Below are 25,859 nucleotides of genomic sequence, written 5' to 3'. Positions count from 1 at the left end.
CTGGCTCGTACAGTATCACCCTCGCCTCCTGCCAGCTGTTACCCACTCAGGCTCCTGGCACAAACATGGCCCCCCCACCAACACCACCACTCATGCTGCCTTTGCTGCTTTACCCTGACCTCTCCCTCAACTCCTTGTCTCTGCCAGGCCCCATGTTCCACACCCAAATGCATCCCTTTGCTGTCACCACCCTCTCCTCTGCCCAGAGGGATGGCAGAGCCAGGCCAGGACATGGTAGAGTTAGGCCCTGTAGTGCCCATGCAGAACACTTGTGGCAAAGTGGGAGCTGAGACTGGGTTCTTTGGTACGGAGGAGGCCCCATGCAGAAAAGATGAGGTTAAACAGCAACTTTGCAGTTGGGGTCTCCATCTTGGTTTGTCACGGGAGGTTTCTGGCCACGAAGGGGCAAGGGATGGGTGAGCCACAACTTCTCCGGACAACCTGTTCCAGTGACCACCACCCCCAAAGGAAAGAATTTATTCCTTATATCTAATTTTAAAGTACCCTCTTTTAGTTTTAAAACATTATGTAAAGGCCCCCTTTAGGTACTGGAAGTCTGCTATAGGGTTTCTCCAGGCTGAAAAGAACCAGCTTTCTCAGCCTGTCTTCATCGAAAAGGTGCCCCGGCCTTTCTATCATCTTTTGGCCTCTTCTAGACTCGTTCTAATACTTCTATGTCCTTCTTGAGCTTGGGGCCCCAGAGCTGAATGAAGAACTCCATGTGGGGTCTCACAAGAGCAGAGTTTGGGGGGAGAATCACCTCCCTCGACCTGCTGGACAAACTTCCTTCAGTGCAGCCCAGAATACGGTTGGCTTTCTGGGCTGCAAACTCAGATTGGCAGCACAGGTTGAGTTTCTCATCCACCAACACCCCAGGTCCTTCTCCTCAGAGCTGTTCTCTATCCATTCTCCACCCAGCCTGCATTTGTGCTTGAGATTGCCCCCAACCCAGTTGCAGGACCTTGCACTTGGCCTCGTTAATTCTCATGAGATTCTCGCAGTCGTACCTCTCAAGCCTGCCTAGGTCCCTCTGCATATTATCCCTTCCCTCCCACATGTTGACTGTACCACGCAGCTTGGTGTCATTGGCAAACTTGCTCAGGTGCACTTAACCTCACTGTCCATGTCACCGACAAAGATGTTAAATAGTGCCAGACCCAATAATGTCCCCTGAGGAAGACCACTCATTAATGATCTCCACTGAGACATTGAGCTGCTGACCGCCGCTCTCTGAGTGTGACCATAGAACCAATTCTTTACTAGCCAAGTGGTCCATCCATCACATCCATGTCTCTCCAATTGAGAGATAAGGATGTGATGTGGGACACTGTCAAATGCTTTGCACAAATCAAGGTATATGATGTGAGTTGCTCTTACCCTGTCCACCAGTAACCCCATCATAGAAGGCCACCAGATTTGTCAGGCACAATCTGCCCTTAGTGAATCTATCACCAACAGCCACCAGTGGGCCGTCACCAGCAATCCAGAAAGGCAGGGTTGCAACACATAGCAGTGAACCTGTGCAAGGGGGGTGACAGAAATCTCACGGGAAAACTGGGGGTCATTTCAGGAGTCCTACAAAGAGAAATCATAGAATCATAGAATAGCCTAGGTTGGAAGAGACCTTCAAGATCATATCGTTCCATCACCCCTGCCATAGGCAGGTGTGGGATATGTAATCATATAGAAAATGTAGACTTAATTAGCAATGTATATGGATAAATTGTGGGAAATGTAGAAAAAGTAGGTTTAATTAGAAATGTGGATAAGACTTGTGAGAATCCAGGAAGGGAGTTGTGGAAGACAAGAGAAACGTGGAGGATGAGAGACACCATGGAGCCTGAGGCATACATAAATAACAAGAGAAGATAACTGCAAAGACTGTTACGAGGCCCAGGAAAGAGGAAAGTAACCAAGTGTTGGCCAAAACCTCGAACGGGAAAGGAGGTTGCGATAAGGTACCTAGCAGCCTGAGAAATACAAGGATCAAAGGACTGTAAAGGAGGACCGGAGGGTTTTTTGGAAGGAAAACCTCTGGAAGGAAAGTGTATAAAAGGAGCATAGCCAAACTGCAATAAAGACACTTACTTGCTCACAAAAAGAGTCCATGCATTCAGTCGCCACAGGCAGGGACGCCACTCAATGTAACAGGTTGCTCAGAGCCTCATCTAACCTGGTGTTGAACACCTCCAGGGATGAGGCATCCACAACCTCTCTGGGCAACCTGTTCCAGAGCCTCACCACCCTCTGAATGAAGAATTTCCTCCTAACATCTAATCTAAATCTCCCCTCCACTAGCTTAATGTCATTCCCCCTTATCCTATCACTATCTGTCCTTGTACAAAGTCTCTTGCCATCTTTCAGATGAACTCTTTATAAGTACCGAAAGGCTGTAATGAGGTCTCCCCCAAGCCTTCTCTTCACCAGGCTGAACATCCCCAGCTCTCTCATCCTTTCTTCATAAGAGAGGTGCTCCAGTCCTCTGAACTTCCTCGTGGCCCACCTCTGGACCCACTCTAACAGGTCCACATCTTTCTTGTGATGGGGGCCCCACACCCAGATGCAGCACTCCATGTAGGACCTCATAAGGGTAGCATATAGGGGGCATTCACCTCCTTCGACCCAGAGGCCATTCCTCTGTTGATGCATCGTAGGACATACTTGGCCTTCTGGGCTGCAGGTGCACACTGCTGGCTCGTGTTGAGCTTTACGTCCACCAGAACCTCCAGGTCCTTCTCTGAAGGGCTGCTCTCAATGAGTTCTTCACCCAGTCTGTCCTCATGTCTGGGATTGCCCTGACCCAGGTGCAACAACTTGCACTTGGACTTCTTGAAAAATCATTAGGTTCTTGTGGGGACACTTCACAAGCTTGTTCAGGTCCCTTTCTTCTGTCATATCAACTGCACCGCTCAGCTTAGTGTCATCTGCAGACCTGCTGAGGGTGCACTTGATCCCAGAGCCTTTCATTTATAAAGATTTTAAGGGTTGGTCCAAAGGTTTGGTCCAAAATGGACCCCTGAGGGATGCCACTAGGCCTCCACCCTGGAGACAGTGACACCACCACCACCAGCCAGTGACAGCAACTCTCAGGCTGTGGCCATGCAGCCGCTTTACAGATCAGGATATTATGTGGAACCATGTCAAAGACCTTACAGAAGTCCAGATAGACGATGGATGTTAATCTACTCTTGATGGAGAATTGCCTCAATTGACTCAGATTTATCCCTTCCCTACCTAGTGGCAAAGGAGATCCCTCCTAGGCCCTGTCTGGGTCTCCTGCCTAATGATGGGACAAACAATGATGGTTCCCATGCCTAGGTCAGCTTCTGAGAGAAGAAATGACATTGCTGGCCAGAAATGTCCCTGCTGAATGGGCAGAGACAACGTCAGTGATGACTTCAGTCTCTTTCCCAGGAGGTTTCTGGGGAGCTGCAGGGATGTCTGAAGGGAATTCAGGGTAGAGAGGGGAGGGTAGAGAAAGTGATGCCTGGCACTGGGATTGTGCTGCTGAGTGGGGCTGGGCTCCTGGGAGGGAGGGAGAGAGCTCCTGGCAAGTAGGCAGCACTGCAGAGGGAGAGAAACAAAGGGAAGTATAAGGCAGCCTGGAGTAGGTGTACAAAGGAGAGCAGATAGTGGCAGAAAGCTTCACAGACCTTGACAAAGTAAGTCTCTGCGTGCAGGGCAATAGAGCTGTGTTTCCTGGAGGGACCTCCTCAATGGAGCACATGCCACAGCGTGTGGGACCTGCAGGAAGGACTGTCACAGCTTGTTTGGTGCAGAGGAGGAGGACGTGCTCCAGGGCAGGGCTTGTGTGCTGCAGGGTCAGCGTGCAGGGCCCGAGGGCTCCCTTCTCTTGGGGCTGGCTGCAGGCTGTGCAGCCGGGGATGCAGGCAGGGGTGCCCAGGGCTGTGGTGCAGAGCAGGGTCCCTGCTGTGCCCCAGGGGCTGTGCCGGGGCAGGGCCTCTGCCGCCTGCCAGGCTCAGCACTCATCCTGCCCGGGGAGCTGCCCAGGGGCTGCAGGGGGAAGCTGCGGGTGGAAGGAGGCCCCCCCGGCAGGGCAGGGCAGGGCAGGGTCCTGCTGCTGCCCAGAGCCTGCTGCTGGCTGCTCACAGCCCCACGCCTCCCCAGGGCATTGCACAGGGGACTTTTCCATAGGAAGGTCGAGGCACAGGCTGCCTTGAAGGGAAGGCCCTTGAGGAGTCTCTGCCTTCATTTTCCAGCTGCGATAAGGAGGAATTTTGTGTGGTAATGGCGTGGGGAGACGTGTCTAGGAGACTGAGGCTCCTAGAGCATTACACTGAGATACAGAGATTGTTGAGGAGCCTCTGAAAGTCCGTTTGCTCATCTCTGCTTACCAATGGCACCAACATCAGCTTTGTGCTGTCCTCGGGGCATTTCCAAGCTGCTTGTTAGGACCTGCAAACAGAACAACGTCCCCAGACCTTTCCCTATCCTAGGAGGTGTCTGCAGGGCACAGCTGAGCACACAGCCTGTGGGACGGGCTGTGTGAGCATGGACAGGGAGAAGAGGTCAGGGCAGAGAAACAGCTCCCAGTAGGGGCAGCTGCAGGCAGCAGAGACAGGAGAAGGGGATGAGAGGAAAGTGCTGAGAGCAAAGGCTGGGAGGGGGAAATTGGCACCTCCCTGCCAGCCCCTGCAGTGCAGGCGCCTTCCCTGGAACATTCCTCAGTCTCCCCTCCCTCACAGCAGAGCCCTTCTCCCTGAATCCCCTCCAGCAGGAGAAACACTTGAGTGTCCAGCTGTGTCTGCCCTTCCTGCCCATTACCTGGCCAATGTCCCCTCTGGTTCTTGTTGTTCCTGTCCTTGCCATTGGTCTCCTTGTGGAGGGGTCGGGTGAGGATTCACCTGCAGCTCAAAAGCCAGTGCTCCAGGTCCTGTCATGCGTATATGCCGTGGAGGAACAACATCCATGTCCCCTTCTAAATGTTGGGTCTCTGGGAACAACAGTGTGGGGGGTTTAAAGGAGCTGACCCTCCCTTCAGGGCACTCATTCTCTAGGGCATTTGAGCCATTTCCTGGGGTTCCTGCCGGGCTGCAGCCTTCCTCCCGAATGACACAGCTCTCCCATGGCATCAGATTAGATATAAGGAAGAAATTCTCTCCTATGAGGGTGGTGAGGAACTGGGATAGGTTGTCCAGAGAAGTTGTGGTTGTCCCTTCCCTGGATTGTTTCAGGGCCATGTTGGATGAGGCCTTGGGGAACCTGGTCTAGTGGAAGGTGTCTTTGCCCACGGCAGGGGGTTGGAATTAGATGATCTTTAACGGCCCTTCCAACCCAAACCATTCTATGATTCTATCATTCTATGATCTCCATAGGATCTAGGAGTCCCAGGGACATCTCAGATAAACTGCTGTATGTATGCATCTGCAACGATCCCCCTGTGTCCTTACCTAGGAGAAGAGAGGTGAGTTCCTTCTCGGGTAAAATGAGAGAGGGTGAGGAGTCTGTTGATCTGCATTTTGAAACTGTTCTGAGGGTCAGTCCCTTGGCCTCTCAACACCTTTCTTTTGAAGGTCAGCAGAACTGCCAAGGATTTCTGCCTTTAAAAAAAAAAAAAAAAAAAAAAGCCTCCTCTGTTATGGTGGGGAAAAAGGAGCAAAAGAAAAAATACAGAATCCCCATGGTCCTGCTCTGCAGTTGGTTGAATTGGGATGGCAAATGCTAAAGAGACCTTGGGTATCACAGGTGGATTTAATCTGAGATCAACCCTTGTTTCTATTTGCCTGTTGCTGTAGAGCAGCGCTGACGCCTTCTGTGCCATTGGCAGAGTCCCCAGCTTCCTGTGTCTCCTTCTGCCGACACCGACCAGAGCTTCTGAAAGGGACCTGCCAAAGCCCTTCCTGAGAGAGGGCAAGTATTTTGGTGAGTTAGATGAGGAATGGAGTAGTTTTTATCTTAGAGAAGTCTGCTGGAAGTTCTCATTGCCTTTCCTCCTTGAACAGGCTCTTGTGCCCAGTGGCACCAAATGTCCAATGACAGCAGCTCCATCACCGGGTTCCTCCTCCTGGCATTCGCAGACACGCGGGAGCTGCAGCTCCTGCACTTCGGGCTCTTCCTGGGCATCTACCTGGCTGCCCTCCTGGGCAACGGCCTCATCATCACAGCCGTAGCCTGCGACCACCGCCTCCACACCCCCATGTACTTCTTCCTCCTCAACCTCGCCCTCCTTGACCTGGGCAGCATCTCCACCTCTATCCCCAAAGCCTTGACCAATTCCCTCTGGGACACCAGGGTCATTTCCTATGTAGGATGTGCTGCACAGGTCTTTCTCTTTCTCTTCTTCATTGGAGCTGAGTTTTGTCTTCTCACTGTTATGGCCTATGACCGCTATGTCGCCATCTGCCAGCCCCTGCACTATGGGACCCTCCTGGGCAGCAGAGCCTGTGCCACCATGGCAGCAGCTGCCTGGGGCAGTGGCTTTCTCAATGCTGTCCTGCACACAGCCAATACATTTTCACTGCCTCTCTGCCAGGGCAATGCCCTAGACCAGGTCTTCTGTGAACTTCCCCAGATCCTCAAGCTCTCCTGCTCAGACTCCTACCTAAGGGAAGTTCGAGTTCTTGTTGTTAGTGCTTTTTTATTTTGGGTGTGTTTTGTTTTCATTGTTCTGTCTTACTTGCAGATCTTCAGGGCTGTGCTGAGGATTCCCTCGCAGCAGGGACAGCACAAAGCCTTTTCCACGTGCCTCCCTCACATCGCTGTGGTCTCTCTGTTCCTCGGCACTGCCATGTTTGACCATCTGAAGCCACCCTCCATCTCTTCTCCATCTCTGGATCTGGCAGTGGCAGTTGTGTACGCGGTGGTGCCTCCAGCACTGAACCCCCTCATCTACAGCCTGAGGAACCAGGAGCTAAAGCATGCCCTCAGGATATTGATAACTAGTGTTTCAAAAAGAACAAGCTACTTATCTTGTTACAAGCCACAAAAATGGCTTGTAATGTAACTTATTACAGGACTACCTGTCTTCTGTTGGTATTGTAGTTGTCTTAATTCTTGATTTTGCTTTCCTTAGTTTGGTAAGTTTTCAATTATTGTTGGGATTTTTTATTTTTTGGTGGTGTTTTTTGTTTGTTTTTGTTTTGTTTTGTTTGTTTTTCCTTTCAATATATAGTTTTTTGATTCTCATAATGTTGCCCATTAAAATGTCATTATTCATCACACTCCCAGTTCAGTGTCTACCTGTCTAGAATAGCCCAGATGTTACTCTAAAAGAGGAGCCTTTGTGAAAATAAACAAAACAACAAAACTTGCATGGACTTGTTTGTCGGACATCCTTTTTGTGAGGCCATTTCTGTATCTGCAGGGACAGTGCCTATATGCAGAGGAGGAGGGGAAAAGAGTCGGGCCCAGCAGCACGGCCAGGGAGCACCAGCACTGGGTCCATGCAGAGCTGCTCCCTTGCCACTGCCACCCTCTCCTTCTGAGCCCTGCTGGTGGTGTAAGGCCTGGCTGCTCCTGCAGCTTGCTGCCAGTGCTGCTGTGTGGCCGTGCTGAAAATGACCGCAGGCAGGGACAGGCAGTGGGCACTGCAGTGACACACCTGGCCTACAGAGAATCATTTCTCTCCTAAAAGGGCCGTGCCTGAAGGCTCACGGCATCTTCTGGAGTTGCTGTCAGATCCGAACGTGCCCGAGGAAGAGCGTCCAAAGAGGCTCCTCACTCTGCCAGGCTGGGCACCTCTGAGCACCCCATGGCCACAGAAGAGCTGTGGGAGGCGGTCAGTGGCAGGGCCCCCACCAGCTGGCTCTGCCCCTCAGCCTGACCAGCACGGCCCTGCAAAGTGCCCCCGTGCCCCGGGCACCACAGCCCCCTCGCTCTGCAGAGCAGCACTGCCAGCTGGAGCTGTGGGGAGCATGGCCAAGGGCTGCAGCAGTGGCTGGCCAGGCCAGCACAGACGTGCTCACCTGGGAGAGGCTCCCTGGGAGATGGGGTGGCTTAGAAGAAGAGCAGGGGCCTGTGTGTGTGCAGGGGAGACACGGGAACAGAAATCCTTTGCTGCTACTGCTGCCAGCAGGCAATTCGTATGTATGTGGAGAGAGGGAAATGAGTGAGCACAAAGGCCATCAGATATCCCTAGGGGTGTCATGAAGGTCAGTGGGGCAGACAGCGTCTTCAGGTCCCTTCATTGTAGCATAACAGCCACGGGGCTTCTGCCTGAATAACACAGAATAGTTCAGTTGGAAGGCGCCTTCAGAGACCGTCTAGTTCAAAGTGCAAGACCTGAATGCAGCTCTGCGATGTGCTTCCTTGAAACTCCAAGGTCCATGTGCCCAGTCCTCATGCCTTGGGGCATCCCAGAAGAGGGCAGAGCATGGCGATGCACCCACCACAGGGCTGAGGTGCCTCCCAGCCTCTGGCAGTGTTAGCGTACATGAAAACACATAATCCACAAAGTGATTATATGAAGGTGCTTTATTAGGCGCCAGAAGTTAGGGGCATGCCTGCCCAAATCTAACTTCGTCCGATTTGTTCACTCAGTTCTCTTTTATCTCCTAAAATATTACATATGCATTAAGTTTCACAACACATCTATACATATTCATTTCCTAGCTCCGCCTAGCCCCGCTTCGTATGCTAATTATCTTCTCAGTCCTTCTACACTTGCGTGTCACTCTCTGGTGGTCGTCCGGGAGGTCGTCGGGATGAAGTAAGATGTCTTCATCAGAGTTGAACTTTTCAACCTTTTCTTCTTACGCATGCTCTCTGAGCCCTTGGTCTCAGTCCAAACCGCAAGGTTGGTTTGATCCAGTTCTCAGGGTCTGAGAGGCCCCAGTTATCTAGATGTCTTGCAATTTTGGCATTCTTTTAGTCCTCCTTACTCCTCATCATGAATCGGTGCATTTTCTCATGCTATCCTTGCACATATATTTTGTATCTTCCAAGCGCAGCCCCGGAACAGTACATCGCAAATGTAACACATTAAGCAATATTGTATTATTTCATCTTCTATTACCAACAGCAGTGGTACCAACTGCAGGAGCAGTTACCAACTGCAGGAGCCGGAGGGACCCTGCAAGTGCTGCAGTGCACTGTCAGTGTGTGTGCAAGGCAGGGACTCGTGTCTCTGAGCAGCCCTGTGTGTATGAGCAGTGCACGAAGCCAGCTCAGATGTGGGCACCTCACAGAGCCCTGACATTACTCTGAATGGGTCTCTAGAAACAACCTAGAAACAACCCCCAGCGTTCCTGTGAGATTTCTGCCACCCTTCTTGCACAGGTTCGTTGTGAATGCCCTTCTCTGCTATGTCACGCTACCCTGCCTTTCTTTCGGGTACCGCAGGGGTATGCTTGTGTTCCCGTGGAAATGCCTTGGAACTCCAGGGAGATGCTTGGATGTCTTGGGGACATCCTTGAGTTGAAATCTTAAAATGTGTTGGAGTTCTCAGGGGACATTCTAGGATTCCCCGGGGAGTTGCTTGGTTGTCCAAGCAGAAACCTCTTTGCTCCAGGCAAGTTCTTGAATGTCCCGGGGAGATGCTTGTGTGCCTCAGTCCCCTCTGGAGATACTTGGAGGCTCCAGAGAGATGCTTGAGTGCTGTGCAGAGATGCTTGTTTCCACTGGGAGTATATTGAAGTTCCTCAGAGAGGTGCTTCAATGGGAACAGTAATTGTTGGCTCCTGCAATGGTATGATTTTGTTCCTGCTGGGCATGTTCCTGTGTCCAAGAGAGGTGCTTGGTTGTACCAAGGAGATGCCTGGGTTATGCAGGAGGATCTCTGTGTTCCCTGAAAGAAATCCTCAATGGGTACACAGTGGAGGTGCTGGGGTGACTCAAGAAGATGCTTGGAATCTCAAGGATGTTCTTGGTTGCCCCGGGAAGATTCCAGGGTGCTCCAGGGAGGTTCCTGAGTAACCTGCTGAAGAGCCTGGTGTGCCCAGGGAAATCCTTGTCTCCTCCAAGGTTCTGCAGGGCAGATCCAGGGAGTATGCCCTGGGGACATGCTTTGGATCTCCAAAGGAATACTTGGGCTCTTTGGAACCATGCTTGGGAGGTCTTTTGGTGGTTCAGAAAGATGCTGGGTTCCCGGAATATATTTGAGGGTGCCCCAGGGAGATGCACCCAAGATCCTCCCAGGCAAACAAAGCATTGCCCTGGTTCACGCCAACATCTCCCTAAGGCAAACAAGCACATCCCAAGGGTACACAGGCTTCTCCCTGGAGCACCCAAGAATCTCCCCAGACAACCCAAGAATCTCCCCAGACCACCAACCTATCTTACAAGGAGGACCCAAACACCTATTGAAAGCACAAGAGATTTCCACGGAGCATTCAGGCACCTCCCTGGAGAAGTCAAGAACCTCCTTGGGAAAGCAAAAATCTCCCCTGGGAATACAAGCATCTTCTTGGAGAACCCTCCATAGAATCCAAGAAACTCCCAGGAGCACCCAAGCACCTCCCTGGGGCTGACCATAAAGCAGCCTTTCAGTAGCTAAAGGGGGCCTACAGAAAAGCTGGGGAGGGACCTTTTCTCAGGGACTATCATAATGAGACAAGGGGTAGCGTTTTAAACCTGAAGGAGGGTACTTTTAAATTAGATATAATCGGTAATAGATTCCACAATCAGTAATAGTCTGAGGGTTGAACCAAGCTGGGAAGTCTCCTTGTGATGTCCTTAACCTGGGCCCCAGGAAGGCAGCAGACTTCCCTTAGAGGAGGGTCCCCTCTCTGTATTGGACCCTCTGTTCCCCCGATTGTGGAATCACCCCCAACTAAAACCCGCCTTTTCTTCCTCCTGCCTGTGGTCACTATACAGGGGGTTGGCCTTTCCAACCCTAGCAATATCTCTGGTGGAAGAGGGATTGTCACCTTCTCCATCCATCGATTGCCTTTCAGCCTCCAGGGCCTTATACTTGTTGCTCAGGTCTACCTTTTGTGGCAGGATTTTGCCTGCCACCTCGAGCCTGGACTTGTTTCCACTCATTCATATCCTTGTAGCTTCTGCCTTGTGTCTGCTGAGGGATGGATACTGCATTCTCTTTGTGTTGGGGAATTCCTGGTGCCTGTTCTTGTTCCGCAGAGGCCAGAGTTAGGCATCAACAGTCTATCTCCTTCTCTGAATCCTAGATGTTCATAAGTTTTTCAACCTCTTTTCATAGCTCAGCTACCATGCAGAGCAGGTCTTCCACCTGCTCACGTCTCACGCAACTGCTGTCTCTGCAGCTGCCCAACGGTGGTGTGAAGCTTTGGCATTCCCTGCAGCCTGACACCTGGACAGCTGCGTACTTTTTGGAAGCTCAGTTTGGGTCCCCACCTCCTTTTTGGCAAGTGTGGAGGTGGCCTTCTGCTGACCGTTTGCCAGGACTGGTCTGTCACGGGAGCTCGCTGCAGCACCCTGCCTGCATGAACCGCCACGCAGACTGCCGTGCCGTACCCTGACCGATGCCCCACGCCCTGTTTGCCTGCTCTGTTCGCAGCACTCCTGGTCGCTCGTACTCCCTAGGGGCTGCCTTCGTCCTACAGAGGGGGGCGCTCCTGAAGGGAAGCCCCTGCACACTGCCATCCCCCGCTCCTATGCAGAAGGTGTCTGCACCGGAGCCAATCACCTCGGCGAGTGAGAGTCATTATAATTGGTTTAAATTGTTTTAAATACACAGGCACAATGAATAATGAGGTCTAATGGTGAACAACAATTCTAATAAAACTGGGAAAAAAATACCACAAGACAAGAATATAAAACAGGCTTGGCTTATCATGAGTAACATTACGAGAGATTTTCAGAAAAATGCAGTCAGCTTATGGCTTATGAAATACACCTAGTCATCAGTTTCCACATTACATCCTTGAGGTCCTGGTTCCTCATGCTGTAGATGAGGGGGTTCACTGGAGGCACCACTGAGTACAGAACTGCCAGCGCCAGGTCCAGAGAAGGGAAGAGATTGAGGGGGGCTTCAGGTGAGCAAACATGACTGTGCCGACAAACAGTGAGACAGTGACCAGGTGAGGGAGGCACGTAGAAAAGGCTTTGTGCCGTCCTTGCAGCGAGGGGATCCTCAACACAGCTCTGAAGATCTGCACATAGGACAGAGCAATGAAAACAAAACACCCCAGCATTAGAAAAGCAGTAAGCACAATCATCCCAGCTTCCCTTAGGTAGGAGTCTGAGCAGGAGAGCTTGAGGATCTGGGGGATTTCACAGAAGAGATCCTGGGCATTGCTTCGGTCGAGAGGTATTGAAAATGTATTGGCAGTGTGCAGCAAAGCGTTGAGAAAGCCACTGCCCCAGGCAGCTGCTGCCATGGTGGCACAGGCTCTGCTGCCCAGGAGGGTCCCGTAGTGCAGGGGCTGGCAGATGGCAACGTAGCGGTCATAGGCCATGATGGTGAGAAGAGAAAACTCTGCTAGAAAGAAAAAGAGTAGCAGAAAGACCTGTGCAGCACATCCTACATAGGAAATGACCCTGGTGTCCCAGAGGGAATTGGCCATGGCTTTGGGAACAGAGGTGGAGATGCCACCCAGGTCGAGGAGCGCAAGGTTGAGGAGGAAGAAGTACATGGGGGTGTGGAGGCGGTGGTCGCAGGCTACGGCTGTGATGATGAGGCCGTTGCCCAGGAGGGCAGCCAGGTAGATGCCCAGGAAGAGCCAGAACTGTAAGAGCTGCAGCTCTCGCGTGCCTGCAAATGCCAGGAAGAGGAACTCTGTGATGGAGCTGCCATTACACATTTCCTGCCTCTGGGCAAGGGAGCCTGACAAAAGGAAGAAATGACAGTGCAAAATTTAAGGACTTCTTTGACTAAAATCCACTACATATCTCAACAAACACCCCACAAAGCAAAACACTGCCTCATTCAGTTCAGGAAGATCTTTCTGCCGTTCCTTGTCTTATGTCTGGTTGGTGCTCTGAGGGTGCCACAACAAGCAGGGAGCTCTGCTGTGGGCTCTGCAGCAGTCAGTCCTGGTCTGCAGCAACAGGTAGAAGGGAACCCGGAGTGATCTGAGAAGTCTGCTGGCCAGGGACATCTCCTCGTTTGCAGGTCATGAGGAGAAGGTCAAATAATTCCTCAAGAAACAACAAAGGTAATGTTGGTACTGTCTGTACATTGAGGTGTGCGAGGTGCCTCATATCTACAGCAATGCTCAAGGAGCCTTAGTTTCTAATACAGATACTACAGCTCCATTACCATCCCTCTGACTCACAACACAGGCAGGAAAATGGAAGCAGAGATTATAGAAGGTGCACTGCCTTCTGGTAGGTCTTGCCTTGCAGTTCTGCTGTGCAGTGCCCTGGGGAGGTGTGGGGCTGTGAGCAGCCTGCCCCAGGCAGCAGTCTCTGGGAAGCAGCAGGACCCTGCCCTGCCTGCCCTGCCCTGCCGTGCCGGGGGGGCTCCTTCCACCCGCAGCTTCTCCCCGCAGCCCCTGGGCAGCTCCCCGGGCAGGATGAGTGCTGAGCCTGGCAGGCAGCAGAGGCCCTGCCCCGGCACACAGTCCCTGGGGCACAGCAGGGACCCTGCTCTGCACCACAGCCCTGGGCACCCCTGCCTGCACCCCCGGCTGCACAGCCTGCAGCCGGCCCCAAGAGAAGGGAGCCCTTGGGCCCTGCACGCTGACCCTGCAGCACACAAGCCCTGCGTGCCCTTCAGCTCCAACACCGAGCGTCCTCCTGACAGCTCCCATTGGCTGAGGGCTGTGCCAGCTCCAGGAGAGCCTGGCAGGGTGCGTAGCGGCATTGCCCTGCACCCAGACACTTACCGTGGGGAGGTGGCTGTGAGGATTTCTCCCTCTGCCAGCTCTCCTCTGCCTTCCCCCCCAGGCTGCCCTGAACCTCTCTCCCCCTTCTCTCCTCTCCCCATGCCAGCTGCAGGCAGTGCCCCCAGCCCTGCTGCGCCTGGCAGAGGAGCTGCTCCTGGGCAGAGCTGTCTCTCTGCAGTGCTGCCCGCTTGCCAGGAGCTCCCTCCCTCCATCCCACAAGCCGTCCCAGCTCAGCAGCACAGGCCCAGCCCAAGGCTTTTTACTGACCCCCCCGGTGGGCTGGGGCAGAGCCCAGGAGCCTCAGGCACTCAGAGGAAATGGAAGACCTTTCTCAAGTAGAGAACGCAGATGCAAACACCAAAGCCTCTCACAGCGTTAATGAGTCCCACTGAGGGACATTACTGACAAAGCCTCCCCATGGCCTTCTTTGAGCAGAAAAGTGCAGGCGGGATGATGGGGAGACCAAGGCCAAGGAAAGGTGGCCCTGATGCTGAGGAAACCTTGATGTGTGCCATGAAGTCCAACAATCGGGCCCTGACCTTAGCCTCTGGGAAGGGAGATCCTGTCCCTCCGGCGGGGTTTAGGGCTCTTCTTGGGTCAGTTCGGTGTGGGGATGGGCAGTGCCAAGTACAAGGCTACAGGAGGACATCTCCCAGGCTCCCCAAGGAGGATGAGGAGGCAATGAGACTGTAATGCTTTAAGAAGAAGGTGTCTCCTCATAGGCATCCGTGACAGAGACTAAAGCCAGAGCCCAGCAGACAAAGCTGTTGGCTCTGTTGAAGGCTTTCAACCTTGCAAAATATCCCTGACCATAACCACCACAGGGTCTTCTATGGTATCCCATGCCTGCGCACCTGTTTCCTTCTTTGCTGGCCCCTGACATCCACCCTGCTTTTCACCTTGCCCTCACCTGAACACCTTCCTGCCTTGACTGATGTCTCTCCATCTGCCCTCAGTAATCCACAAAACACAAAGCCAAGGGGTTATCCAGAATTTTTCTGGGGGAGCTGTTGCACCACAGCTCTGCTCTTCAAAAAAGATTTCTCCTTAGACCCAATCTCAATGCCCCAGGCCGCACTTGATACACTTGGTGTTTCTTATACTCTTTCCCACTAGAAAGAAAAGCTCCACCTGCTCTGAGACCAGTTTCAGCCTACCTCTACTGCCTCCATGCCACAGGCCCAAAGAAGCCCCAGTCCCTCAGCCTCCCCACACAGATGGGGAGCTTCAAACACTGAAGCCCTTCCTGGCAGACCTCCCTTCCACATTCTTCAGTTCCTCTGCACTCTTCCAAAACCAGGAGACGCACCCTGGGACACACTGCTCCAGAGGTAGCCACAGCAGCACTGAGTCGAGAGGGACGATAACCCAAGTGGTCTTGGTGGCCCCCGCTGCCCCTAGTGCAGCCCCGTAAGGAGCTGGCCTTGCTCCCTGTCAGCATGTCCCACTGGCTCCTATGGTGTCCTCGTAGCACCCAGGCCCTTTTCTCCAGGGTCCCCTCTCAGCTGCTCACATCCAGCCCTGCCCTGATGGATGCAGGTATTCTGCCCCACGTGCAGCACTGGCCACGTCTCCTTGCCACCTTCAGGGGCTTTCTGTTGGCTGAAGGCTGGAGATTCCCAAGGTCCCCCTGCCCTGAAGCTCCGTTTTGTCACCTGTTCATGGCTGGGTGCAGATGGCTCGCTCTGACTGTGGTGACTCTCATTATGTAACACCATGAGGAGTGTCAGGACTCTAGAGGCACTAAGGGAGGTACTTGTTTAGAGGAATTTCCGACCCAGGCAAGAATTACCATGAGAACCATCTCTGAAACACCCAATGACAGTACAAAGCAAGCAAAGCCTGGACCAGAGTCAATGAATGTTGGGCTGTTCGTATGCTAGGGTATTTTCTGGGGAAATATATACCTCTACAGACACACATGCAATGTGGATTCTTCCAGCAGCTGGTCTTGGACCCTGTGTAAAGCCAGGAGCAGGGCCCAAGATCCCCTCACGTTCCCTGAGCAGATAACTTCCAGTGGGAATCTCCCACATAGAATCACTGAACCTCTGTCAGCATCAACGATAATGGAAGGCACCCAGATGCAATGGTTTAACTGCTTCCTTCTTCTCTCTGGTTTTGGTTAGTAGCTCCTTTCTCATCCATGACAGGCTCCTGCCGCTTCTTCTTGACTTCATTTGTGTCTGGGTGGACGGCACTTGGGTTCAAAGAGAAGATCCTCAAGCATTAAACTGCTCCTTGCACCACTCCTCTCTGCAGTGCCATATCCCATGGGATTCCTCCAAGCAGGTCCACCAACAGGTCCAAGTTTGCTCACCTCAAGGCCTCCGCTCTGCCTTGTTCCCCTCTCTCAGCAGCCTCAACTCTACCTTCTCATCCCTGCCTTTTACACTCCTGAGCACCTCATCTCGGTTTATAACAAGAGGTCCTGCAGGGCTCCCCAGTCTTCCATTCCATCAAGATGTTATCAAGAAGCCCCAAATCCTCCTGGATGTTTTGTGTAAACGGATGCTGAAGCAGAGGACCTGCTCCTTCCAGTCTATCTGGTCAAGGACCTTTTCCAATGCACCAAGAGATGATGTAAGGGAGGCAGTGACGGGCACCAAACCTGGTCATTTGTGCCAACTGATAAGGAAAGAAACAGCATGTGGGGAAGTGAACACAACACAGGTCTTCTACACACCTTGCTTGACCTCTTTCGTCAGGATGCATCGATCCTGAGCTTAGAGGAAGTCTAAGTCCCCCAGCGACATTCTTAGGTGTTTCAAAAAAGTTGCTTGCATGTTCCAGGGAGGTGCTTGGATGCCATTAGGAGATGCTTGGGTGCTGCAGGAAGGTGCCTGTGTACTCGATGGGGATGCTTCTGGGGGAAATACTTATTTCTCCAGGAAGATGCTTGTTGTGCAGAGGTGCTTGGTGCCTCAAGCGAGGTGCTTGTTTCCCTTGGGAAGAGGATTGGGTGCCCTGTGGAAATGCCTGGTTACCCCCAAGGAGGAACCTTGGCTCCTCCACGGAGATGCTTGTCTACCTTTTGGATAAGCTTGCCTGCTCCAAAGAGATGCCTGAGTGCCCCAGAGACATGTGGTGTACCCAACTAAGGGGCTTAGGGAGTCCATGGAGGTTTGAGGGTGACCCAGGCAGATCCTTGGCCATCCCAGGAAGATGTGTGGCTTCTCTTGGGAGGTGCTTGATGGCTGTAGGGAGGTGCTTGGGAGCTCCAAGGGTGTTCTCGCATGCCCTATAGTGATGCTGGGGTAGCCATGAGTAATGCTTTTGTGCCCCCTGGAGGTGCTTGGTTGCTGCAGGCTCTAGCAATTGCCTGTATGCCACAATCACCTCACTTAGGCAGGCAGCAATTTCCCAGGAAACTCAAGCATCTCCACACGTCTCTGATTCTCTCATCCATCGAGGTGCTTGTTGGCCCCACGGCGATTCTAGCTTTCTCCAGTGTGGACCTTGGGTGTTCCAGGGAGATGCTTGATGAGTCAGCAAGAAACTAAGCAGCCGTAGGGAGATGTCTGAGGACATCAGGAGGAGCATGGTTTTCCTGGGGATATGCCTAGGTGCCCAAAGAGGTGCTTGTGTTCCCCCAGAGGTGCCTGGGTGCTCCAGGGCAGGAGCCTGCTTCTTAAAGATTGAGTACTCCAGGGAGATACTTGTACGTTCAGGGAGACAGTCAGGTGCTGCAATGAACTGCTTGGGTGCTCCAGGGTGGTGCCTTCTTTTCCCCAAAGGTGCTTGGGTGCCCTGGACTGATAGTGGAGTCCTCAAGTGAGTCCATTTGTTCCTCAGTAAAGCTGATTGCATTCTCTGGGGAAATGCCTGAGGTGTTTGGGTGCTTGAAGGATGTTCCTTCGTGCCCTGGGTAGATGCTTCAGCGCTCTTGTTAGGTTCTTGACTTTTGTAAACAACTCTTCAGTTGTCTGGGAGAATTTTTCAGTGCATCTGGAGTGAGATGCTTGAGTGCTAAGAGGGAACGCATGAGTCCCCCACTAAAATGCTGGTGTCCCCTGGGGAGATGCCTGGGTGCCTTGTGGACGTACTTGAATGACCCTGGCAGGTACTTGTGCACCCCACGGAGGCTCGTGGGAGCCAAGGGAGGTGCTTCCCATCTCCAATGAGATACTTGTGTGCCCCAGGTGGTGTTTTGGAGCCCTGGGTAGATGCTTGGGTTCTCCACTCAGATGTAGGAGCGTGGTTGGAGATTCTTGGGTACTTCAATGAGGTGCTTGAGTGTTCCAGGCAGGTGCTTCTGTGCTGCAGGAAGATGCTTGGGTGACTGGGGCAGAATCTTTTATTCTGACGGAAGAAATCTGTGTGCTCCAGGGAGGCTTTTCTTTTGCCCCCGTGATATACTTATATGCCCTGGGGAGAAGAAGCTTGTGTTCCCTGAGAATATCTGGGGTTTCTTGGAAGATGCTCAATTCCACGTGGTCACTTGGATCCCCCAGGAGATGCTTGAGTACTGCACAGAGCAGTCTGTGTCCTACAGGGAGGTGCTGGAATGCGCCAAGTTTGCTGTTGAATTCCTTAAGGAAGTGCTTGTCTGTTCGTGTGAGATGCTTGGGTGCTCCAGAGAGGTGCTAGAGAACCACAGGAAGGTGCTGGTGGTCCCCAGCGAAGTGCTTGGGTGCCTCTCCAGGTGCTTGGGTGCCATGGGAAAATGCTTACATACCCCAAGGAACTCCTTGGGTCCTCCAGGAAGGTGCTTGGATTCCCCGGGGAGATGCTTGTGTACCCAGGGAGATGTTTGGTTGACCCAGGGTGATGTATGGTTTCTCCAGAGAGGTGCTCCATTGCTGGAGGGACATTCCTGGGTGCTTGAAAGATGTTCTTGGGTGACCTATGCAGATGCTTGGGCACCCATGGTTTTATTCTGCTGTTCCCCAGGGAGGTGTTTCGTTATTCCAAGGAGGTGCTTGGGTTCTCTGTTCAGGTGCCTGGGTTTTTCAAGTAATACTTGTATGTCTTTGGGCGATGTCTTAGTGCATCAGAAGGCAGTGGGTTCACAGTGGAAATTCTTCAGTGCTCTAGTGAGATGCTTGAGTGCTGTGGGAGGTGCATGGGTCCTCCTAGAATATGCTTGGGTTTCCTGGGGAGAAGATTGATACCTCAGGGATGATATAACTGTGTTCCCAGGGAAATGTGAGAGAGCTCCACGGAGACGTTTGGGTGCTCTAGGTAGATGCTTGTGTGTCCTGGGGATGTATTTGTGTTGTCAAGAAAAAAGTTGGAGTTCCCAGGGGACAGTTTAGGATGCACCAGGAACTTGCTTGGGTGTCCAAGAGAATGCTTTGTTCCTCAAGGAGGATGCTTATGTTCCTTTGGGAGATGCTTCTTTTCCCCAGAGAGATGCTTGGATGGACAGCGTGATGCTCGCCTCCTGCAATGAGGTGCTTGTGTTCCCCATGGATATGCTTGTGTGTCCAAGGGAGGTGCTTGGGTATACCAAGGAGATGCCTGGGTTATGCAGGAGGATCTCTGTGTTCCCTGAAAGATATCCTCAATGGGTACACAGTGGAGGTGCTGGGGTGACTCAAGAAGATGCTTGGAATCTCAAAGGATGTTCTTGGTTGCCCCGGGAAGATTCCAGGGTGCTCCAGGGAGGTTCCTGAGTAACCTGCTGAAGAGCCTGGTGTGCCCAGGGAAATCCTTGTCTCCTGGAGGGCTCTGCAGGGCAGATCTAGGGAGTATGCCCTGGGGACATGCTTTGGATCTCCAAAGGAATGCGTGGGTTCTTTGGGACCATGCTTGGGAGATCCTTTGGTGGTTCAGCAACATGTTGTGTTTCCCAGAAGACATTTGAGGTGCCACACTAGGAGCAACAAGATCCATCCTGAAGAAGCAAAGCATTGCTCTGGTTCACACCCTTAGGCAAACAAGCACATCCCGAGGGTACCCAGGCTTCTCCATGCAGCACACAGGCACCTCCCTGGAGCACCCAAGCATCTCCTCACACCACCAACCTGTCTTCCTCGGAGGACCCAAGCACCTCCCCAAAGCACACGATCTTTTTCAAGGAGCATTAAGGCACCTCCCTGGAGAAACCATGTACCTTGCTAGGGAAAGCACGAGATCCCTACAGCACCCTGAGCACCCAAGGTTCAGGTTGAGTAACCCAGACATCTCTCTGGAGAACCCAAGCATCTTTGCAGGGCAACCAAGCATTCCAGAGCAGGAGCAAAGCATCTCCCCAGGAACACAGATATTTCCCTGAGGCACCAACCATCACCTGAGAACCCAGGCATCTTCCTGGAGGACCCCACATCTCCCCACAGCACTCAGGCACCCCACTGCAGCGTTATTGAAACATCTCCCCAGGGAACACAAGCACATCCCAAGGTACTCTGACGTCCCTCCGGAGCTCCCAAGCAAGTTCTTTCAGCATCTCGGTCGGTCAAAAAGCACCTCTGTGAAGCATGCAGAGACCTCTCTGGAGTCCCTCCTTGGATCACCCAAGCATATCCTATGTCTGACTCAAACATCTTGCCAGGGAATCCTAACGCTGGCCTGGAAATATAAATCAAGTCCAAGCATCATTCTGGGACCCCATCTTTTCTCCTTGAGCACCAAGGGGCACCAAAGGATCACCTGGGGGCACCCAAGCATCTCCATGGGGCACCCAGGAGCATCTGAGGAACACCCAAGCACCTCCACACAGCAGCCATGCACCTCCCTGGAGAAAGCATGCGTCTCCCTGGGGCACAGAAGTGTCGTCTTGGAGCTCCACAACATCTCCCTGCATTGTTCAAGCATGGCTCTGCAGCACCCAAGCAGCTTCCCACATCCCCAAGCATTTCAGCACGTCACTCAAGCACCTCCCTGGATCCCACAGGCATTCCCCAGGTAGCCAGGCATTTCTCAGGGATCTCAGGCATCTCCCAGAGCACTCCAGCACCTCCACAGGGCACTGAAGCACTTCCCTGGTGAAGCTAAGCACTTCCGTGGAGCACCCAGGCATCACCCCAGGCACCCAAGCACCTCTCTTAAGTTCCCAAGCATAGCCACAGGGCACTAAGAAAATCTCCTTGGATGACACAAGCATTTCCTCAGAGCAAACAAGCATCTCCCTGGAGTGCCCAAGAACCTCTGGAGTGCCCATCCATGTCGCCAGGATCCCAACTCTTCCCCTGGTGCTCGCAAGTAATTCCCTTTGCACCCAAGTATAAAGTCAGGGGGAAAAGGGAAATCGTCCCAGGGCATCCAAGCACATAACCATAGAACGCGAGCTCTCACTTTGAGCACTGAAGCATCTCCCCATGCCATGCAAGCACCGTTCTGGAGCACTCAAGCATCTTCTAGGACACGCTCTTAAACTACCAGAGGATTCGTTTCCATTAGATAGTAGGCGTGTTCCTGGAGCACCCAGGCATGTCCCAGGGCAACCAAGGTTGAAACGGAGATTCCAGGGTGCTCCAGGGAGGTGCTTGAGTGCCCTGGGAAGACCCTGGTGTGCCCAGGGAGCTTCTAGTCTCCTTCAAGCATGCTCTGGAGTGCCCAAGCAGCTTCCCACGTCCCCAAGCATTTCAGCACGTCACTCAAGCACCTCCCTGGATCCCACAGGCATCTTCCCCAGGTAGCCAGGCATTTCCAAGGGATCTCAGGCAACTCCCAGAGCACTCCAGCAACAGGGCACTGGGAGGTGCTTGCATGCCCTGGGAAGACCCTGGTGTGCCCAGGGAGCTTCTTGTCTCCTCCAAGGCTCTGTAGGGCTGATCGAGGGAGGTGCTTGTGTGCCCCAAGGCCATGTTTGGTTTCTCCAAGGAGGACCTTGCGTGTTTGAGGGGGATGCTTGGTGAATCACCCAGACACTGAGCAGATGGGGAGATGTCTGTGTGCCTCAGGAGGTGCTTGGGTTCCCAGGGGAAATGCTTTGGTGCTGCAGTGAAATGCTTGAGTTCTGTCAGGAAGTGTGTTGGTCCTCCAGGCAGATGCTTGGCTCTCCTGGTGAGATGCTTGGGTGCCTCATGGAGGTGTTTGTGTGTCCTAGGGAGGTGTTTGTGTGGCTGGGGAAATTCTGCTTATGTGCCCCAGGGACACATTATTTGATATGTATTGTGCCCGAAGGGAGGAGCCTTGGGGCTTTAGGAAGGTGTAGGGATGCCCTGGGTTGATGCCTGTTTGCCCGGGGAGATCCTGGGATGTCCAGGAAGATGCTTGGGTGAGCAGGGAGGTGCTTGGGTGACAGATGGGCATTGATTAATATCTCCAGGGAGGTGCTTGGCTTCCCGGGAGATGTTTGGGTAATTCAAAGGAGAGGCTTGTCTGTTCCAGGGAGGTGTTTGGGTGCCCTGAGGAAGTGCTTGGGTGCTCCCAGGGAGGTGCTTGTGATCCCCAGGGAAATGCCCAAGGAGGTGTTAGTATGCCTGGGGGAAATGCTTGGCTGCTGCACAGAGCTGTTTGCATGCTCCAGGAGACACCAGGGTGGCTTGGTGGGACAGCTGCGTGCTCCAGGGAGGTTCTTGAATGCCCTGGGCGTGGGGGTTGGGTGTCCTGAGGACATGCATGGCTGTCCCAGCAAATGGAACCAGGTAAATGCCTGGGTACCCTGGGAAGATGGTTGCTTGCCCCACAGAGAGACTTGGGTGACCTAGGACGTGGTAAGGTTCTTGGGGGTGATGTTGGGTGGCTCCAAGGAGAGGCTTGTTTTCCTGGCGAGAAGCTTGGGTATTCCTATGAGGTGCTTGCATGTCCTTGGGAGATGTTTGAGTGTTTCAGTGCCCGGAGGAGCTGCTCAGATACTCAATGAACTTGCTTGGGAGATCTGGGGAGACATCAGAGTACTTCAGAAGATGCTTGGGTGCCCTGGGGAGATGCTTTGGTGCTCCAGCAAGATGCGTGAGTGCTAAGGGGAAATGCATGGCTCCTCCATGGAGATGCTCTTTGGAGATTGTTGGCTACAAACATGATGTTGTTCAGCCCCAGGGAGGTGCTTGGGTGCTCCTGGGAGTTTCTTGGATTCTATGGAGGGTTCTCCAAGAAGATGCTTGTATTCCCAGGGGAGATTTTTGCTTTCCCAAGGAGGTTCTTGACTTCTCCAGGGAGGTGCCTGAATGCTCCGTGGAAATCTCTTGTGCTTTCAATAGGTGTTTGGGTCCTCCTTGTAAGATAGGTTGGTGGTCTGGGGAGATTCTTGGGTTGTCTGGGAGATTCTTGGGTGCTCCAGGGAGAAGCCTGTGTACCCTTGGGATGTGTTTGCCTTAGGGAGATGTTGGCGTGAACCAGGGCAATGCTTTGTTTGCCTGGGAGGATCTTGGGTGCATCTCCCTGGGGCACCCTCAAATATATTCTGGGAACCCAGCATCTTTCTGAACCACCAAAAGACCTCCCAAGCATGGTTCCAAAGAGCCCAAGTTCCTTTGGAGATCCAAAGCATGTCCCCAGGGCATACTCCTGGATCTGCCCTGCAGAACCTTGGAGGAGACAAGGATTTCCCTGGGCACACCAGGCTCTTCAGCAGGTTACTCAGGAACCTCCCTGGAGCACCCTGGAATCTTCCCGGGGCAACCAAGAACATCCTTTGAGATTCCAAGCATCTTCTTGAGTCACCCCAGCACTCCACTGTGTACCCATTGAGGATTTCTTTCAGGGAACACAGAGATCCCCTGCATAACCCAGGCATCTCCTTGGTACAACCAAGCACCTCTCTTGGACACAGGAACATGCCCAGCAGGAACAAAATCATACCATTGCAGGAGCCAACAATTACTGTTCCCATTGAAGCACCTCTCTGAGGAACTTCAATATACTCCCAGTGGAAACAAGCATCTCTGCACAGCACTCAAGCATCTCTCTGGAGCCTCCAAGTATCTCCAGAGGGGACTGAGGCACACAAGCATCTCCCCGGGACATTCAAGAACTTGCCTGGAGCAAAGAGGTTTCTGCTTGGACAACCAAGCAACTCCCCGGGGAATCCTAGAATGTCCCCTGAGAACTCCAACACATTTTAAGATTTCAACTCAAGGATGTCCCCAAGACATCCAAGCATCTCCCTGGAGTTCCAAGGCATTTCCACGGGAACACAAGCATACCCCTGCGGTACCCGAAAGAAAGGCAGGGTAGCGTGACATAGCAGAGAAGGGCATTCACAACGAACCTGTGCAAGAAGGGTGGCAGAAATCTCACAGGAACGCTGGGGGTTGTTTCTAGGTTGTTTCTAGAGACCCATTCAGAGTAATGTCAGGGCTCTGTGAGGTGCCCACATCTGAGCTGGCTTCGTGCACTGCTCATACACACAGGGCTGCTCAGAGACACGAGTCCCTGCCTTGCACACACTGACAGTGCACTGCAGCACTTGCAGGGTCCCTCCGGCTCCTGCAGTTGGTAACTGCTCCTGCAGTTGGTACCACTGCTGTTGGTAATAGAAGATGAAATAATACAATATTGCTTAATTGTTACATTTGCGATGTACTGTCCGGGGCTGCGCTTGGAAGATACAAAATATATGTGCAAGGATAGCATGAGAGAATGCACCGATTCATGATGAGGAGTAAGGAGGACTAAAAGAATGCCAAAATTGCAAGACATCTAGATAACTGGGGCCTCTCAGACCCTGAGAACTGGATCAAACCAACCTTGCGGTTTGGACTGAGACCAAGGGCTCAGAGAGCATGCGTAAGAAGAAAAGGTTGAAAAGTTCAACTCTGATGAAGACATCTTACTTCATCCCGACGACCTCCCGGACGACCACCAGAGAGTGATACGCAAGTGTAGAAGGACTGAGAAGATAATTAGCATACGAAGCGGGGCTAGGCGGAGCTAGGAAATGAATATGTATAGATGTGTTGTGAAACTTAATGCATATGTAATATTTTAGGAGATAAAGAGAACTGAGTGAACAAATCGGACGAAGTTAGATTTGGGCAGGCATGCCCCTAACTTCTGGCGCCTAATAAAGCACCTTCATATAATCACTTTGTGGATTATGTGTTTTCATGTACGCTAACACTGCCAGAGGCTGGGAGGCACCTCAGCCCTGTGGTGGTGCATCGCCATGCTCTGCCCTCTTCTGGGATGCCCCAAGGCATGAGGACTGGGCACATGGACCTTGGAGTTTCAAGGAAGCACATCGCAGAGCTGCATTAGGTCTTGCACTTTGAACTAGACGGTCTCTGAAGGCGCCTTCCAACTGAACTATTCTGTGTTATTCAGGCAGAAGCCCCGTGGCTGTTATGCTACAATGAAGGGACCTGAAGACGCTGTCTGCCCCACTGACCTTCATGACACCCCTAGGGATATCTGATGGCCTTTGTGCTCACTCATTTCCCTCTCTCCACATACATACGAATTGCCTGCTGGCAGCAGTAGCAGCAAAGGATTTCTGTTCCCGTGTCTCCCCTGCACACAACAGGCCCCTGCTCTTCTAAGCCACCCCATCTCCCAGGGAGCCTCTCCCAGGTGAGCACGTCTGTGCTGGCCTGGCCAGCCACTGCTGCAGCCCTTGGCCATGCTCTCCACAGCCCCAGCTGGTGGTGCTGCTCTGCAGAGCGAGGGGGCTGTGGTGACTGGGGCATGGGGGCACTCTGCAGGGCCATGCTGGGCAGGCTGGGGGGCAGAGCCAGCTGGTGGGGGGCCCTGCCACTGACCACCTCCCACAGCTCTTCTGTGGCCATGGGTGCTCAGAGGTGCCTGGCCTGGCAGAGCGAGGAGCCTCTTTGGACTCTCTTCCTCGGGCACGTTCGGATCTGACAGCAACTCCAGAAGATGCCGTGAGCCTTCAGGCACGGCCCTTTTAGGAGAGAAATGATTCTCTGTAGGCCAGGTGTGTCACTGCAGTGCCCACTGCCTGTCCTGCCTGCGGTCATTTTCAGCACGGCCACACAGCAGCACTGGCAGCAAGCTGCAGGAGCAGCCAGCCTTACACCACCAGCAGGGCTCAGAAGGAGAGGGTGGCAGTGGCAAGGGAGCAGCTCTGCATGGACCCAGTGCTGGTGCTCCCTGGCCGTGCTGCTGGGCCCGACTCTTTTCCCCTCCTCCTCTGCATATAGGCACTGTCCCTGCAGATACAGAAATGGCCTCACAAAAAGGATGTCCGACAAACAAGTCCATGCAAGTTTTGTTGTTTTGTTTATTTTCACAAAGGCTCCTCTTTTAGAGTAACATCTGGGCTATTCTAGACAGGTAGACACTGAACTGGGAGTGTGATGAATA

General features: G+C 52.8%; 1 protein-coding gene and 1 long non-coding RNA gene across 2 annotated transcripts; both read left to right on the top strand.

Annotated features, from left to right (window-relative positions):
- Positions 1–6,094: 6,094 nt before the first annotated feature.
- On the top strand, positions 6,095–6,964 carry LOC121063222 (olfactory receptor 14J1-like; the record flags this gene model as incomplete). Its single annotated transcript, XM_040543589.1, has 1 exon — positions 6,095–6,964. A coding segment is annotated over one exon (870 nt), but the record flags the coding sequence as incomplete, so codon positions are not given.
- A 1,655-nt stretch (positions 6,965–8,619) lies between these two features.
- On the top strand, positions 8,620–24,780 carry LOC121063224. Its single transcript, XR_005815926.1, has 3 exons — positions 8,620–8,778; positions 16,011–16,016; positions 24,770–24,780. It is a non-coding gene; the product is annotated as an uncharacterized LOC121063224 (long non-coding RNA).
- The last annotated feature ends 1,079 nt before the right edge of the window (positions 24,781–25,859 follow it).

Source organism: Cygnus olor, unplaced genomic scaffold (assembly GCF_009769625.2).
Source record: "Cygnus olor isolate bCygOlo1 unplaced genomic scaffold, bCygOlo1.pri.v2 scaffold_111_ctg1, whole genome shotgun sequence".
NCBI classification, from domain to species: domain Eukaryota; kingdom Metazoa; phylum Chordata; class Aves; order Anseriformes; family Anatidae; genus Cygnus; species Cygnus olor.
This window is presented reverse-complemented; position numbering and strand designations above follow the sequence as displayed.